The sequence below is a fragment of the Pyrgilauda ruficollis genome, unplaced genomic scaffold (assembly GCF_017590135.1).
Source record: "Pyrgilauda ruficollis isolate IOZ18807 unplaced genomic scaffold, ASM1759013v1 scaffold11, whole genome shotgun sequence".
Lineage (NCBI taxonomy): Eukaryota > Metazoa > Chordata > Aves > Passeriformes > Passeridae > Pyrgilauda > Pyrgilauda ruficollis.
Window position 1 is genome coordinate 399,033 of NW_024509210.1, and position 17,390 is coordinate 416,422.

At 45.6% G+C, this 17,390-nt stretch overlaps 1 protein-coding gene across 2 annotated transcripts in view; it reads right to left on the bottom strand.

The window, feature by feature from the left end:
• MINPP1 (multiple inositol-polyphosphate phosphatase 1) overlaps window positions 1-12,586 on the bottom strand; it is a 40,252-nt gene extending 27,666 nt beyond the window's left edge. Inside the window, exons 1-4 of one of the 2 annotated variants that reach the window (XR_005955611.1) lie at window positions 12,029-12,582; window positions 11,271-11,459; window positions 10,314-10,411; window positions 8,867-9,000 (exon numbers count right to left, since the gene is read on the bottom strand). Coding sequence is in view for 1 of the 2 variants with exons in the window: in XM_041473373.1 (XP_041329307.1) it covers window positions 8,867-9,000; window positions 10,314-10,411; window positions 11,271-11,459; window positions 12,029-12,569 (962 nt within the window). In the remaining variant the exon portion in view is untranslated. Of the gene's footprint in view, window positions 1-8,866; window positions 9,001-10,313; window positions 10,412-11,270; window positions 11,460-12,028 lie in introns of both variants that reach the window. The other variant, XM_041473373.1, reaches the window with a different exon arrangement.
• Window positions 12,587-17,390: the final 4,804 nt, after the last annotated feature.

The window sequence follows — 17,390 nt, forward strand, 5'->3', positions numbered from 1 at the left end:
GCACAGGTAAATACAGGTTTAGCTTTCAGGAGACATCTTGACTGGCCTGAAAAGGAGGCGTTTCCTCAGCTCCAACCCAAAGCAGTGGAGAAATGGTTAAGTGGGAGACTTGCCTGTGGATTGGAACTTTGATCAGCTCAGCAGGAATTCAGTGCTGGGCCAGAATGGGCCCTGTCAGCTCAGGGCAGCCATGGTGTTTGTGTCTAACACACACCTTGTACCACACTCCTGGTGAACCTGAGCCCTTCTGACTCTACTCCTCAGACTCTCTCCTAAAACATCCCTTAAAAAATATATCCAAACCCTGTCTCTGTTTTCTGTTCAAAAGAAGCAGCCTTCAAACCACAAAGGTTCTCTGTGGAGGACATTGTATTCTTTCCCACCTATGCCTTCACTGCACCAAGATCTTGATATTCACCACACTCTTCAAGCTCCTCCCAAATCAGTGTTCCTGCTCATGTTCGTTCTCCCCTTGCTATTTATGAGCCCTTCACTCACTTTAAAATTATAAAGCTTTTGGATCCTTGAACCCCTTTCACTTCTCTTCCCTCTCTCATCCACTTGACCAGTTCACATGTATTCTTCCCATCCACACACACCTGCAGGGTAGTATTTTTAGTTTTAGGACACATTCACATCCCTCCTGTCACAGCAGCAAGACACAGATGTCTATGGAAGGAAACAGAAGGCAATTTCTTTAATCTCCTGCAACTTCCAGCTCAGAAGTCGCCAGGGTCCAGAGGTGGCTTCTAGGTAATGAATCCCTGCTTTGCCAAATCTCTCCTTCAATCCACATGCATTTCTAGCACACACAATGTCCTGTGGCAAGGAGTTGCACAGCTTCACAGACTGCTCTTAACTTTTTCTGTGTGCAGATGCCATGTCCCATTTAACCCATGCTACTCACAGCTTTGCAGAAGTGTTCTTTCCAAGCTGAGAAATCCTACCTCAGTCCTTCCACAGTTTTCTACATGAGATCTATCCTTTTAGATCAGAATATCAGAATGCACAATACTCAAGAGCCATAAGCTACACAGAAATCGATGCTACACCTATGAACTCTCTGCTTAACTCCTGAAATCCAACATGGAATCATGGAATGATTTGGATGAGAAGGGACCCTAAAGATCATCACATTCCAACTCCCTGTCCTTGTCAGGGACACCCACCATAGGCCAGGCTGCTCCAAACCCCACATGCCTGAAATGTGAGGTATCTCAGACAGCTACAGCAACCTCATAACAGCTCCTGAGCAATAGGCTCTCCCAGATTCTATCCAACAGGTGATAAGAAGATCATTTTTTCCCAGGTGGATTACTTGACAGCTCTGCAGTTTTCCAGCCCAGTTAGTCTCGCCAGGTCCTTTCACAATCTTCCTAGTAGAAACACTTCATCTTAGTTATCTTGAATAAAACTGCCACATTTGCAATGCCATTGAACTTGTCAGCTCTTCTCGACATTCCAAGCAGGTCAGATGTTTCCGGCTCTATCTCTGCTAGGAAAAAATCAATCAGCTGTCCCTACCCTCATTTCTTGTAATTTTATCAATTTTGTCCCTGTGTAAGGACCTTTCCCCTTAACCCCAGCTGCTAGATTTCTTTAGATAAAGAAACCTGTTCAGAAATCATGACTATAGCTACCAGATTATCCTATTTTATATTTGCTGATCCCTCCCAAGAGCTCCAAGAGGAATGTTTTCCTGTTGAAGAGCCATCCTAACACTTCTCAGATGTATCAGATTCATCAAGGTACTCAGCAGTACAGCTCTGGAGCATTATTTCTACAAGACAGTCCTGGAATTCTGATTATCTCCTGGAGCTGTTTTTTAAATTTTTCCCTTATTTGTATTTTCATGTCTTCCCAGCTGCACAGTGGTCTTTGTTTTGTTAACTAAGAGGGAATGCAAATATGCTGCAAGAATCTCCAAAACAACCTTACACAGGCATCACTGACACCACAGGGAATGGATTTCACATCTCACCACTCAAAAAGGCTTCAGAAATGCTAAGACAAAAAAAAATTAACATTCTAGCAATCAGTGCTGGCTTCAAGCAAAGTTCAGCTTTACCTTCCAGGTGATGCTAAGCAGGAAGGTGGAAATGGAAGTAAATCACAAAAAAAAATAGAGTAAAAAATAAATCATAAAAAAACGAACAAGGCATATGTTTGCAAAGCAGGAAACAAATTATAGCACAGACAAGTTTTTAAGAACAAGGGAAGAAGTGGGAAAAGAAGGACTAAACAAGGTGCTCACTCTCAGTGTAGCTTGAGTTTTTCTTCCACTTGCTTTAGCCTCATGAAATCCTCATGCCAACAGGCCAAAGAGCCTTGGGAGGCAAAACAAACCTCTCCCACTCAGCACTATCCCACTGGATTAGTGTAATGAGGATTAAAAGTGTTTCTGATGCGACACAACCCTGAGCTCTCCACAGCCTCTTGAGCCCAGCATGGCTGGTCTTTCAGCAGTACTGATGACTTCCCAGACTCCAGCACTCCCTGTTCAGGGACAGGGGCAGGACTCCAGCTCAGATGTGCTTTCTTATCATCCAGCAATGACAATCAAACAGCCGTCAAGGTTAAACTGCAACATTTTTAATTGTAGGGAGAACGATGACACATTATGTCTTCAGAAAATACTCACAGGCAAAGGTTGCCACTGTCCCTGCATTTCTGATAAAGGCAGAACAAGCAACAAAACAGTGATAAACAGTAGCACAGGTTAATAAAATATTAAATGGCAGGCCAGATGTTTCCATGCTCTATTTGCCTCACAATCTATCAATGACTCAGCGTCTTGCTGGAAGCATCAAAGTTCTCAACGTTGTACTCTGGCAATTACTAATGGCATTTCAATCCACCTTTCCCCTCCCTTTTATTTACTAGTACATGGCTTGGAAAAGCCCACTGAGGAAATCTCACTCCCACCTTTGAAGGGAGATGAAGGGATTGTGCATAAAACTGCCAAAAAATATTAGGAGCTTGTCTGAAAGTGATTGGTTTCATATTCATTTCATGGGGCACTTCCAAGTGAGCAGAAGGGGCTCTCAGTAGGCAGAGCACAAGCAGGTTCCACTGGAGAGATGTGCCAGCTCCTGAACTGCCCACACTGGGGTTTTATGCCTGTTTTTTTACCTTTTAAGTAAATCTGACCACTGATGGAGATGAAGAAAGTACTGAACAATTCAGCAGCACAACCCCAAAAGCTAAGTCTCACCATGGGGTGAAAAAAAGCCTCAGGGAAAAGCACAGATGTGGGATTTATCATCCAGGTAAATTCTAGCTCTCCTGGATCTCAGCAGATTTGGGTTTAATTCTGAATCTTCTGCATCAGCTCAGCCATCCTCCAGAGCAGATCATTCCTACTCTTCCCAGGACTATTGATAGTTCATTTTCCATATGGAAAAAGTGAACTAACTTTCAATCAAAGTTTATTTCCTAAGCACTGAGTGGATTTTCAGCCAGAAATAACTCAAACCCCAGGAAATAGTAGGACAAGATGAAACATTTCCTGCAGCAGAGCTCAACCAGCCAACCTTCAAACTTCATGTAAAAATCCCTCCAACAACTGCACAGAAGGTAAGATTTATCATCTGCTTAACAAGCAAACTTAGACTACATGTTGTCCCTTTTCTCCTTAATAAAAAAGCCAGGTCAAAGGACTCCAAAATCTGCTTTCAACTATGGGATGAATTCTTCATTCTTCTCACTTCCCCCTGTGATTTATTTCATGGAAAAAAAAGAGCTGGACAAACCCTAAACATAGCAGGAAGTAGCAGAGATCACGGAAGGCAGCGGTAGCACTCAGAGGGCAGCAGAAATATTTAACAATGTTAAAGCTCAGAGGGTTTTCACCAGTGGGAAGAAGAATTAAATTTTTTTTTTTTAAAAATCTGTCAAATAGTAAAGTCCTCATAGGTCAAAACTTCCACCATAAATAGAAGACAGCCAATCATTCCCAGAATCAGCACCAACACAAGAAAATACCACCACTAATACTGACAGGAGGAAAATTTTTCTTCTGTTGCAACAAGGAACAAGCTCACTCATGACAAAAGCAAACTTGACAAGCTGACAGGACTATGCAAAACTCATTAAAAACCCTGATTAAAAGGCTCTTATCTAGTCCTGCAACACTTTATCAGTTGGAGCTAATTAGGCTAGGCCTCCTTGTGTTTCACTGCAGAGCTGCTGCACTTTCAAAGGCTCTTTCCTGGCTGATGGCACCTCTCCCATTGTTTCAAACCTCAGAGGTGAAATGCATTCCTGCAGCAGCACCGAAACAATGCTCAATGTTGATCCATCATGAGCCAAAACCAAACCAAGAGGATGCTGGCACTTGGCAAACTCTTTCTGCCCAAGGTGGACACTGGTCAGACCAGTTCATTTGTCTGTTTCTTGCCTAGGGACTGTTTAGTTTGGGTTTTTCATTTGTACATAAAAGGGTATGACTCTATCAAAACTGCTCAGATACTTTTTCAGATCAATCCTGAGTAAGCATCCATTAACTAATTAATGTGAGATTGAGGACATGCTGGGGAGTCTGAAAGGCCCAAGAAACTTGAAATCTCTAGTTCTGGGTAGACAGATGAACAGCCACACTCCCAGGGAAGAGACCCCGGGCTGCCCAGCTCCCTGAAAGAAGTCAGCAAACACACACACATCAGAAGTGCAGACACAGGGATGCTGCTGAGTGTGCCACAAGGATCTGTGGTGAATTTCACACCTCTGGCTTCCCCAGAAACTCCCTTTAGTCATGTCAGAAGTCCCACCTTTGAAAGATGGAGCAATCAAAGCCAACCACACACTATGATACAGAGCTGCTGACTGAGACACGGTCTGTTTTTAATGAAAGCCATCCCAGCAGCAGTGAAGGGGTTTTCATGAAAAACCTGATTGAACATTTGGAACCTGAGCAAAAGGGGATTTTCAATCTAATTATCTCATTGCTGCTGCATATGTAGAAGCTTTTTGTTCACTTCCCTTTGTAGAGTTTTGAACTGTGAAGTGGTTTTAGATCATCCATTACACTCCTTTGTACTGAGTCATAGGTTTGGAAAGAACAATTAGGGCACAGCAGTAAATGACTACTGAAAGGTTACCAATTGTGTTGGGAAGTGACCTGCAAAGAGGAAGGCAAATTACATGCAACAATAAAAGCTATCAATAAATTGCCAAATTGGTCTGTTTACCATAACTCACAAAGATCACCTTCAATTGATCTTGAACCATATTCAAATTCAAATAACTTTCTGGGGTTTTTTTTGATACCTTGACCCCTTTTACTCTCTCAGAGGAAACCATCACCAAATATTTTGCAATGCATATGTGCAGCTAGGCTGGTATTATCAATACACACTGTAAATACTGAGATGGCTGCACAAAGCATCCTCCCCATTTCCAGAGCCTTATGGTAACCCATTTGGACAGCACAAGTAATACCTCATATTATTTCACCAGCAGGAAATAGCAATGTTAACTATTTGAAGCCAGAAGGAAAAAAGAAGGAAAATCTAAAACAGTTTTAGTGAATAGCTGAAGTGCTTTAAAGTGTGCCACAACTGATTTGCAAATCCACCTCTGCCCAAGTGTGCAGCTGCAGAGATTTTTAAAATCAGATGAGCAGCTTCATATTACATTAAGCACCAAAATACCTGAATTTCTCATCAACATACACAGACTTCCTGTGGGCAAAATACTGTCCATTAACCTGCTGGGAAAACCAGCAGTGAAAAGTAATTCTTCACCAGCTTCTCTGGCTATTTTCAATCCCTAGCAGGATGACTTGGGAAAAACCACAATTCTTTATAAATGTGAAGACATGAGACAACTACCCAGCTATGGCATTTCAGTACAGCAAATCACATGGGTTTGATATGGAACAAGATAAACTTTTAACCAAAGTCTACTTCTTAAGCAGAAATAGTTTCATTTTAGATACACCTCATTATGTTTTTGTAACTAAGAAAATTTGTATGGAAGAAAGAGATTCCTGGCCCCCAACCTTTCCCTTTCACAGCTTTTAACAGCAAGACCTGCACAGAAGCAACTATTGCTAGTTTAACCCCAGAGTTGTACTGGAATTCACATGAGGGAAGAGCCTAAAAACATCTGAAACTGTTGCACTGCAAACTGAAAGTGGGACTGATTAGCAATTGGTATTTATTACCACCACCATCATGCTCTTAAGGACAGACTAACTAGAAGGAAGGGTTTTCCACCAAGGAAATAAAAGCAAGCTTTGATAAGGCAACTAAGTTTGGTGATAAGATTGCAAGGGCAACAATCACGTCATGGAAGAAATAGGTTCTCTTTTTAATTTCACTGTAACTGGGAATGAGAACAGAACAAAGCTATTGAACATAAAGGCATAAAGTATGCTACAAAAACACAGCCTTGCCAACACTGCTCTCCACTGTCAAGTCTGGAGCAGCACAGATAATCCAGATCCCTCAGCTTCTTCCCAGAACAGAAATGCTTCCCTTTTTACTTCTGGATAGGCCAATCTAAGCTTTCCAAAAAGAAAAGAGATTTTGGGGCAAAGTAAATTTCTTTTTCTTAATTTTTAGACTCATTTCTTGTTTTTAAATTTTGAGAGCAAGCAGTTTCAAATCACTGTTAAACACCATTGATTTGAAACAACATTCCACTAAAACACATTTCATCATCACAGAAGTTCATTTTCTGAAAATGCTGCAAAAATGTTTAACCTGCTGCCTTGAAGTTGACCATCACCATAAAAAGAAAGACTTTTATATATCTTTTTACTTGTATGTTTTCTCATTTTCATTGTACCCTCACACTGCCACACGATGTCTCTCTCATAGATGAAAAAGAGATAAATCTCTCTCTGTAATTAACAGCAAGACCTGCACAGAAGCAACTATTGCTAGTTTAACCCCAGAGTTGTACTGGAATTCACATGAGGGAAGAGCCTAAAAACATCTGAAACTGTTGCACTGCAAACTGAAAGTGGGACTGATTAGCAATTGGTATTTATTACCACCACCATCATGCTCTTAAGGACAGACTAACTAGAAGGAAGGGTTTTCCACCAAGGAAATAAAAGCAAGCTTTGATAAGGCAACTAAGTTTGGTGATAAGATTGCAAGGGCAACAATCACGTCATGGAAGAAATAGGTTCTCTTTTTAATTTCACTGTAACTGGGAATGAGAACAGAACAAAGCTATTGAACATAAAGGCATAAAGTATGCTACAAAAACACAGCCTTGCCAACACTGCTCTCCACTGTCAAGTCTGGAGCAGCACAGATAATCCAGATCCCTCAGCTTCTTCCCAGAACAGAAATGCTTCCCTTTTTTACTTCTGGATAGGCCAATCTAAGCTTTCCAAAAAGAAAAGAGATTTTGGGGCAAAGATAATGCCCTGGAAGTAAATTTCTTTTTCTTAAATTTTTAGACTCATTTCTTGTTTTTAAATTTTGAGAGCAAGCAGTTTCAAATCACTGTTAAACACCATTGATTTGAAACAACATTCCACTAAAAGACATTTCATCATCACAGAAGTTCATTTTCTGAAAATGCTGCAAAAATGTTTAACCTGCTGCCTTGAAGTTGACCATCACCATAAAAAGAAAGACTTTTATATATCTTTTTACTTGTATGTTTTCTCATTTTCATTGTACTCTCACACTGCCACACGATGTCTCTCTCATAGATGAAAAAGAGATAAATCTCTCTCTGTAAATGAAACAGGATGAGCTGCACCTCTGCTCCCTAGATTCCAAGAGAGACAAGCCGGCCCTGGTAGATTCCCACATGCTCTCCAGGGTTACCCAACCCAGTTTATTCCCAGGTCTCCAGTGCTTTGCGACTGCCACCTTCCGTTGTGGAAGGGAGTAACACATTCCTGCGGCACTCGGCTACCTCGGCTTCCTACTCCTGCTCAGGATGAGGCTCATCCTGAAGACTGCTCACCCAGCTTGGAATTCCACAAGATTTAGGGTCCTGAGATCCTTTACACTCAACTGCCCGCTTCCCTCTGTGATAGCAAGACATGAGAGCCCCAGGTGCTGCAAATGAGCTTCCACAGCCAATGCTGAAAGACAAAGTTCCCACTGTGCTTGGGAGCTCTGCCTCAGCACCTGCTCTTCCCACCTCCCAGTAAATCCCAGAAAGCTCCATCTGTACCTCTTTCTTCCAACTACAGCTCTGGGATTTTTAAAAATTGATTATTAAACTTCCAGGTATGTTTTACATACAGGCGAGACACACAGCTGCAACTAGTGTATGTAATGCAAGGATTGGAAGGCTCTCACTGTTTAAAGAGGAAATTACACTAAAAGGGAACAAAATTGATAACTTTCCTTCCATTATACAATCTTATGGCCCTCTCCTTGACATCCTGTACTTCTATAAAATTTCCATACTAATCTGCTAAGGTATTAATTCACGTGACTGATTATTAGCCATGAATTTCTAATTGCTCAGTTTACATAAGAACATGAGCACAGACTGTAAATGAACATTTAAGCAACAAATTATTCATTTTTAACAAGAAAGCTATATTATAAAAGCTGTATTATTTTAACTCATTGTCTCCTCTCAAACTGCAGGAAGAAAACACCACTATCAGGCAGCAGTCCCCTGAAGGCCTGTGTGGATCAGCAAGTTGAAAGATGGAAACACTTTAGCTGAGCACAAAAGCATCAATGAAAGCAAAAATTATACTCTTCAAAGTAATACTGCTGCAGTAAAAACTGTATTGTCACTATTAAAATTTTCCTAAATCCAGCTCTCCTATGGTTGCTGTGTTCAGAAGTTAAGTACTGAACTTCCTTTCAATGAAATCCAGCTCAGGACTGCGCACAAAAAGCTCACCCCCAAAGTGAGCAGCCTCTTGATTTACCTTTTGCTCTCCTCCACTGCTTTGTCCAAGTGCTGGAAGATATCCTGGAACAAAATGCAGCTGGAGCGACTGTTGATGTCATAGCCATAGCCTCTCTTCCAGTATTGCTTCAGGTCGTTCAGGTATTCCAGCACCTAAAGTTAGAGCTCACAGGTTTTTATTGCTGCACCAAGGGAAAGCAAAAAGCTCACAGCCTGGAGCAGTGACACAGAAACAACCACAAATATCAGGGCTCCAGTTCAAACCACTTCAGCATAAAACCAGACAACAGATCAGACCAAAGAGTGACCAAATTCAGGAACTGGTAACAATCACAAAAAAACCCCTAAGGTGTGATATTCACATGCCCTCTGAACTGAGAGAAGCTGAAACAATTATTATCCCATTTACTACTCCTGTGTTTGTGCTCATGTAGAATGTGTTAGAAGATAGTTTATCTGAAGGAATTTAGTAACTGGATTCTAGTAGAGATTATTTATGTTAATTAGCCTATCAAGTCCAAGCTGTGTGGACTGTCAGGCTACAGACAGTCACGAGTTCTAGATAGTGATAGTTCTTATTAGTGTAATATACTGTAATATAGTTATAGTACAATACAGTATCATAAAGTAATTAATTAGCCTTCTGATATCATGGAGTTTTGTGCATCATTCTTTTCTCTGCCCCTCTCACAGCTTCTCTCTGTTCAGAGGGCGTGTAAACACCTCACTGAGGTACTGCACATCACGAGACAACCACTATCCACTGCTTTTTTAGCACTTGTTTTTGCCTTTGGCCTGTCATTCTTCTCACAGAACCCATCCCACACCTTCAGCCCAGCTTGTTTTGCGTCTGTTTTCACGTTCCAGAGACGTGCACACATCAAGCAGACAGAACTGTGCCTTGGAATTATTCAAGAGCACACAGTGCTCTCCTCGTTCTCTGTTCCTTTCCTGACAATTCCTGGCATCCAAGTCATTTCCCACCTCCCTGCTGAGTTATTTATAACCAGACTGAACGGGGCAGGTCTCAGCAGAAGCCCATTGTGGCCCTGATCCTCTTAGACAGGAGATCACTTATTCCTAACTGCCCACCCTCCAGCCAAACACCTAACTGTGCAAAGGTCTCCTCTTTTCCCAGGGGTGCAAATTCCCTTAAAAGCCTTACTGAACATCAAAAGTTACATCAAACAATTCTGAAAGAAGAGGAACAAACATTTGTCTCATTTATCTGGGTTCTGTCCTGGTTTAGAGAGCTGACAATCCCCAAAACCAAGCAGAATCTTAGAGCCTCTGGAAGACCTGATTTGACGTGCCCTAGAGTGAATTTCTCACGTGACTCTACCATGTGAAAAACACGTTATAGAATGGTTTGGGATGGAAGGCCATTTAAGATCACCTCATTCCAAACCCCCTGCCACAGGCAGGGACACTTTCCTCTGGAGCAGGTTGCTCCAAGCCCCACATACCTTGGCATCTTCTTCACTGAAGAGTGAACACCACGGAGAGGTCACGTTTTTGATGGCCAGCTCATATGAGCAGGTGAGAAAAGCCACTTGAACAAGGTCTGCAATAAATCCAACAAACAAGCAAGAGATAAACCACTGCTACACAAGTAGCAACTTCCTCTCCTCAGTTTACCTCTAAAAAGAATTGCAATTACTGTTTGGCAATACAAACAATGAAATCCAATAAATATTTGGCAGGACAAAGACCAAGCACCAAAAATACACAGTTTTAACAGAATTATTGTGCAAAATCCAAATGTTGGACTGCAAGTCCTTGACATTACATCATCATAAGAGGAAAACAAGAGCATTCCACATTAAATGCTGTCCATCTGCTGATGTGAAATAGGTGTCAGCTGCCAGTGCAGCCACACAGGTCAGAAGAGTCAATAAAGGGAAGATGTGAGGTCTTGGACATCTCCCCCTCCACATCAGCAGTTGTGTACAAGCAGCACCAGGCTGAACTTTGTCCCCAGCATGTGTCTGATGCTGCAATCCCAACAACAACACTTATTTTGGGGTGCTTTTCCCACCACTTGACCACACAGGCAAACCCAGCACTTCTGCTCTGGACAGGTGAGTTAACACACAGGGCTGCTTTTCCTCAGGTCACTTATGTGCTGGAGTTGTAACAGGTTTCACAAAAGCAAAGTTAAAACATTCAAATCCCTCCAAAACCAGGAAAAGCTGATTTGAGCTACAGGAAAGATGTTTTCAAACATCTTTTTCTTCTGACCACTATCCAACAATCACTCTTACTGCAACACCAACACAGACTTACAGTCTCATGCACTTAATTAGAGACTGCATCTCCAAGTCACAGCCACTTCAAATTACCTACTCTGCATAACTACACATCTTGGAAGTCATTCTTGGCCAGCCTTGGAGCCAAAGCCACCTGCAACAGGAATTCCTTACCTGCATTTAGCTCCTCCACCGGCAAACACAAGGCACTGGCCACCTTCTCCAGGACCTTCTTCATCTCAGGCCCCTCTTTGAAGGCGTTCACCTGGCACATGGCCGTGTCATTCTCCTCCACCAGCACTACAAACTTGGCGCAGTGATCAAAGAACCGCATCAGGGAGTCGTTAACTTCAACCTCCACCTCTGAAAGCAAACGTGGGCGTGAGGGGGATCACCATCCCCAAAAGTACCAACACATGGCCACCATAACACCCTCCAAGGGACATGCCACTCACCACAGCTGTGTCCCCATGGAGGGGTGCAGGGTCCCCCTCAACCACAGGGAGAACAGGGTACATCCCCAATGCCTCTGAGAGATCCCTCAGGGAGGGATTCTTCCAGCCACCCAGGAAGCCATCAGGAGTCCCCCAGACCCTCAGGGAGGTCATGGTGTTCCCTCAGGGGTGGATCGAGGCTCCCCCAGGGCTCAGCGAAAGCACAGGGTTCCCTCAGGAGAAAGATGGAGCTCCGCAAAGAGGGTGTGAGGCACCCCCATTCCCTCTGGAGAGATGGGAATGCCAGGGGGTGCCCCAGTCCCTCAGGGAGGACGCGGGAACCATTCACTCAGGGCATGGGTCTCCTCACCCCCTCAGGGAGCAGCACCTGGAGCGCCCCCAGGAAGGCACGGGAGTCCCCCATCCCCTTGGGACAGCTGGGAATCCCTCAGCCCTTCAGGAAAAGCCAAGGGAAGGGGGTGTGTGTCGCGCACTCACCATCGCCGCCGAAGTCGAGGGTGGGCCCGAGCCCGCGGCGGAAGGCCGCCCCGCTCTGCAGGCAGCGGTGCTTGGAGCTGCTGGCCAGCGCCAGGCGGCGGCGGGCGGCGAAGAGCGCGGGGAAGCGGGCGGCCATGCGCCGGGCCAGCTGCTCCATGTCGCGCCGGCCCTGCGGCGCCAGCCGCCCGTCCAGGCTCTCCTCGTACCACATGGGCCACTCGGCCAGGGCTGCGGCGGCGGGGCAGGCGGCGGCTCCCGCGGCCCGGCGGAGCAGCCGGGCGTGCAGCTCGCCCAGCCGGCGGATCTGGCCGGCCGTGGGGTAGCGGGTGCCGTGGCGGAGCACGGCGCGGAGCTGCAGCGGAGTGCAGGAGGCGGGCAGCGACCCGCCCGCCCCGGGACCCAGCGACAGCGGGTCGCTCACCAGGTGCGGGTTCACCTCCTCGTAGCGGGACTTGGTGCCGAAGTAGGCGCTCAGCCCCGCGCTCGCCGGCGGCAGGACGAGGAGGAGCAGCAGCAGACAGGCTTCCCGGCGAGGCGCCATGGCTGCGAGTGCGCGGCTGCCGCAGGAAGAGGCGGAGCGGAGCCGCCTCTTCAGCGCTCCGGCAGCCCCAGGGACCGCCCCAGCTCCGCTCCGCCCGTCCCCTCACGGCTCCGCCCGCCCCTCGCAACTTCGTCCGTCTGTTCACGGCTTCACGCCGTTCGCTACAGCTCCTCGTGGTTCCTCATGGCATCACCCGCTCATCCCAGCTTCAGCCCACCCCTCTCGGCTTCGTCCGTCCCAGCCCGGGGCACTCGTACCCAGGCGGGAGCGTACCCAGCCCTGAGGGGAGCCATGAGCCGTCTGACCTACTTTTGCATCTGCTTTGCCTCTGTGGAGCTTCACTGACTTCACGGAGCTCAGTAAAAACAAAAAAGTCGACATACAGTCAGACACGAGGGGAATGGTTTAATTCCTCTGTACAGGCAGAACAACGGGATCGACTGCAGTAGTGAAACAGAGAGGAGGTACGCTGTCTTTCTCTGTGTGCAAAAATCAGAGCAAACCCCGTGAAGCAGATGGGCTCAGGACAGCCTAACCTTCTTGGTGGTCAGTGACCAAGATGTACTAGTTCTGAAAAATTTAAAATGTTCCTCTTTCTTCTCTGCCGTTGTGTAATGTATTATCAAGTCCAAGGTTTGCTATTACCAAAAATGCACCTTGTTCAACCGGTAACACAATGTGCTGCTGTCCCTTGGAATCCTGTTTTAGATAGTCTATCTGTTGACATAAAGCAACAGCAGAAACTTGCTAACAAATCCCTACCTTGTTTTATTCTTCACATTAGCTGAATTAGCATTTAAATTAGCTAAATGTTAAGATCAGTCAAAACCCTGGGCCTAGGCTGTGCTGGGAATGAGGCAAGTGAGGATGTGGAAGTAAATTTTAAAGCGATCTCTGTTTCTCAGAGCTCTGAGAAAACTTCAGCTGTGATGTGAATATGTCCATCATTAGAGAAGCTCTGGCACAGATAGATTTTTAAAAAGTTAGTACAATCTTCTCTTTGTTGCTTCTTCATGGCAGGAATTTATCCCAAACCAGGAATGCTGCTGGGGACTGCAGCTCCCCTCAGAATTTGCTTTGTTCTCCAACATGAGCAACCAAAGCCAAGAAGGATCTTTCACAGGTGTTTTTTGCTCTTTTTTTTTTTTTTTTTTTTGCTAAAAAAACCAGCTGGATGGCACTCAAGGTAAGGTAGTGATGCTGTGAGGGGATTGGAGGTGGCTGCTGCAGGGGTCAGCAGCATGGGGCATGTGGGTTTTGCACAGAATCATAGAATCTCTTGAGTTGGAGGGTACACACACAGATCACCACAGAATTCCAGGGTTATAAAAGTATTCCCATGGAGTCCCAGCTGTGCCAATGCCCACCTTGTCCCCAGCCCAGAGCACTGAGTGCCACCTCCAGCCCTTCCTGGGACACCTCCAGGGATGGGCACTGCAAAGCTCCCTGGGCAGCCCCTGCCAAGGCCTGAGCAGCCTTTCCATGCAGAAATTCCTGCTGCTGTCCAAGCTGAGCCTCCCCTGGCCCAGCCTGAGGCCCTTTCCCCTTGTCCTGTCCCTGTTCCCTGCAACCAGACCCTGATGCCCCCTGGGCTGCACCCTCCTGTCAGGGAGTTATGGTGTGATAAAAACACCCCTGAGTCAGAGGAGTCCAGCTCCTTTTAACTCACTTTTTTTTTGTTCCCAGCAAGAGCAGGTAGGAATAAGCAGCTGTGGAAAAACAAGTGGGAGCACAGAGTTTGCAGCCAGGGATGCTTCCAGCTGGGAGCTGTGTCCAGAGAGCCACCAGTATTGGTTATAAACACAGGATGCCAGTGTGGCTGAGGCAGAAGGAGCTGAGTGGGCAGCTGGTGTCACCTCCCTGCTCCAGCAGGGCCATCCCAGAGCACAGGGCACAGCATTGTGTGCACACAGCTCTGCCACAGCCCCAGGGAGGAGAGCCCCCAGGCTGTGTGGGCAATGTGCTCAGGGCTGGGCATTGCCCAGGGAAGAAGTTGTGCCTCCTGTGCAGGGCAATGGCTGGGCTCAGGCCCTGCCCGTGGCTCTGGTGCCATGGCTGGGCCCTGCTCAGAGCCCTCCCTGCAGACACTCAGTCACATCCCGCTGGCACTGCTGGCAGCATGGAATGATGGCATTGTAATGACCTATCCAGAAAAGCTTAGAGGGGCTTAGAAAAGCAAAGAATAAAAAGAAGCATCCCGTGGAAAAGCCTGAGCAGCGCAGTGGTGACACATCAGGTTATAAAACAGTTTGGGCAAAAGCATAAGCAAAACATCCCCATGCTGATTATACCCATTTTCAGCTAAACCCTCACTACTGAATAGATACCAGCTTGTAGCTAAGGAAACAGAATTATCTGAGCTTTTGGCCCACAGCACATCCTGGGGAGACCTGTGTATTATTCAGAGTCAGACTTTACTCCCTGCCTGCATATTTAGGCTATTGCCTCTGCAGCTGAGAATTTTCAATGAATAAATACATTTTTTATGATCTATTTAGTCCACTAGTGAAATTCTGTTGGAAAGTGTGTACTTCACCTGTCTCCCACGTCCTCAACATCCAAAAGAAAGTGTTAGTGCAAGAGTGTGCTAAGGCTCACACAGGGTAGGGAAAGCCTGTAATGGTGAAAGAGAAAAGAAAATATGGGAGTAAGTAAGTGGTTTAAAGCTTCTGGACAAAGTTATGGGCTCTCTGTTGGAGCAGGGCTGTGTGACTCAGCTGTCTCCCAGTGACTCTGTGCAGGGCTATTTGGCACCTTTCCTGTGGCTCATTTAGTTTATATTAGACATATCTCCCACAAATCACTGCTAGCATATCATCTTTTCTAACAAAACCAGCATGAGACTACATACAGTGTTGCTTTGAAAACTATTGAGGGTATTTTGTATATACTGAGAAAAAGACCCATTCTATTTTCTGCATAATTAATCACTGTAAGGAATCTGTAGTTGGTTTTAGTAGAGAAAGGATTTTGCATATTACATATAATTTAATTTTTGGATATTATAGTGTGCCTGTGAGCTGCTGTGAGGGAGAAAAAGAGAACTCAAAGAGTTTTCTGTCAGAGACTGTAAATGTGAAGTTAAAAGGTAATTAAATAAAAACTGGTTTGTGATCCCAGTTGCCATTGCACAAAGGGATTTCTGTGTTCTGAGTTGTCAAGGGCAGTTACCCAACATGGGATCCCTTTCCTGCTCCTCTCATGTCACATTAAATCATCACAGCCTATTGTATCCCATGAAATTGTTCAGATATGTATTTTGAATGGTTTCACAGGATATTTCTACTAGGACAGGGAAAATCTTATCAATAAGATATCATTCCATGAGGAGTCACAGCACCTGTAGTTCATATCCCAAAACTCCGGACAAAGCATTTACACAACAGCCACATTGCCATTTTCACCCTCCACAAGTGTTGTGATGTTCTTTTTTTGGTCCTTGTGTCTTCTTTACATCTAAGTTAGAGGCAAAAACCATTTACAGACATTCCTGTTCCAAATGCAACATTATCAGATTGTTGTCTCTTCTGTTTGCCTTTATTGGTTTTTTTTTTCTTTCTAACTTCAGTTCTGGTGATGCTGAGGGTGGTTAATTCATGACTCACATTTCCACAGCAGCATTTTTTTTTTGTTCTCTTGCAGTGCAATCAAATAGTCCTGTCCTGAATAATTTCCTTGTTTCTGCTTCATCTATGGATTTTCTGTAGAGGTGCATCCATTTCCAAACCAAGCTCTATTCAAAATGCAACTGAGAAAGGTAATGTACCAAGCTCTTTGAAAACACTTTTTTTCTTATAAACCCTTCTGCTCCTCACTGCTTTGCTGGCCTGTAATTGCCATTAATGGAAGTGTATTTCTTTAGCAGTGAAAGGAGAGAGAACACAAATTTTCCTGTGTCCCCAGCTGAGTGTATGCCGTTAGCTGGTCTTTCTAGGAATGAAGAAAATGCTCCCATTGCCAGTCTGGGCATTGGGGTAATTCCCATAGCACAGAACTCACTGCCTCACCTGCACAAGTGAGGCATGGTTTCAGCTCTCTGTGTAATGCTTTTAAACACAAAGATATTAATTACATGGTCCAGGGAGGAAAGGTGTCAGCCCCTAATTCTGTGTTCTGCTTTCTTTCTCATGCAACTCATTCCTTCACTGTCAAGGAACAGATCTCTAAGCAAGGATCTCTTCCTGCTGGCTGGCAGCCATTCCTTATTATCTGATGAGTGGCCATGATTTTAGGAGAGGAAATTGCCATGGAATCACAGAATTATTTGGGTTGGAAGGGACCTTAAAGATCTTCCAGTTCCAAACCCCTGCTACAGGCAGGGACACCTTCCACTATGCCAGGGTGCTCCAAGCCCTATCCAGCCTGGCCTTGGGCACTGCCAGGGATGCAGGGGCAGCCACAGCTGCTCTGGGCACCCTGTGCCAGGGCCTGCCCACCCTGCCAGGGAACAATTCCTTCCCAATATCCCATCTAACTCTGCCCTCTGGCACTGGGAAGCCATTCCCCCTTGTCACTCCATCCCTTGTACAGAGTCTCTCTCCATGTTTCCTGTAGCCCCTTCAGGTGCTGCAAGGCCACAATTTGGTCACCCCAGAGCTTCTCCTCTCCAGTGAACACCCCCAGTCCTCCCAGCAGAGCTGCTCCATGCCTCTGCCCATCCTGGTGCCTCCCCTGGGTCTCTCCAGCAGCTCCAGGTCCCTCCTGTGCTGGCCCCAGGGCTGGGGCAGCTCTGCAGGTGGGGTCTCAGCTGAGCCCAGGGGCAGAGGGGCAGAATCCCCCCCTCCCCTGCTGCCCACGCTGGGGCTCAGCCCAGGGCACGGG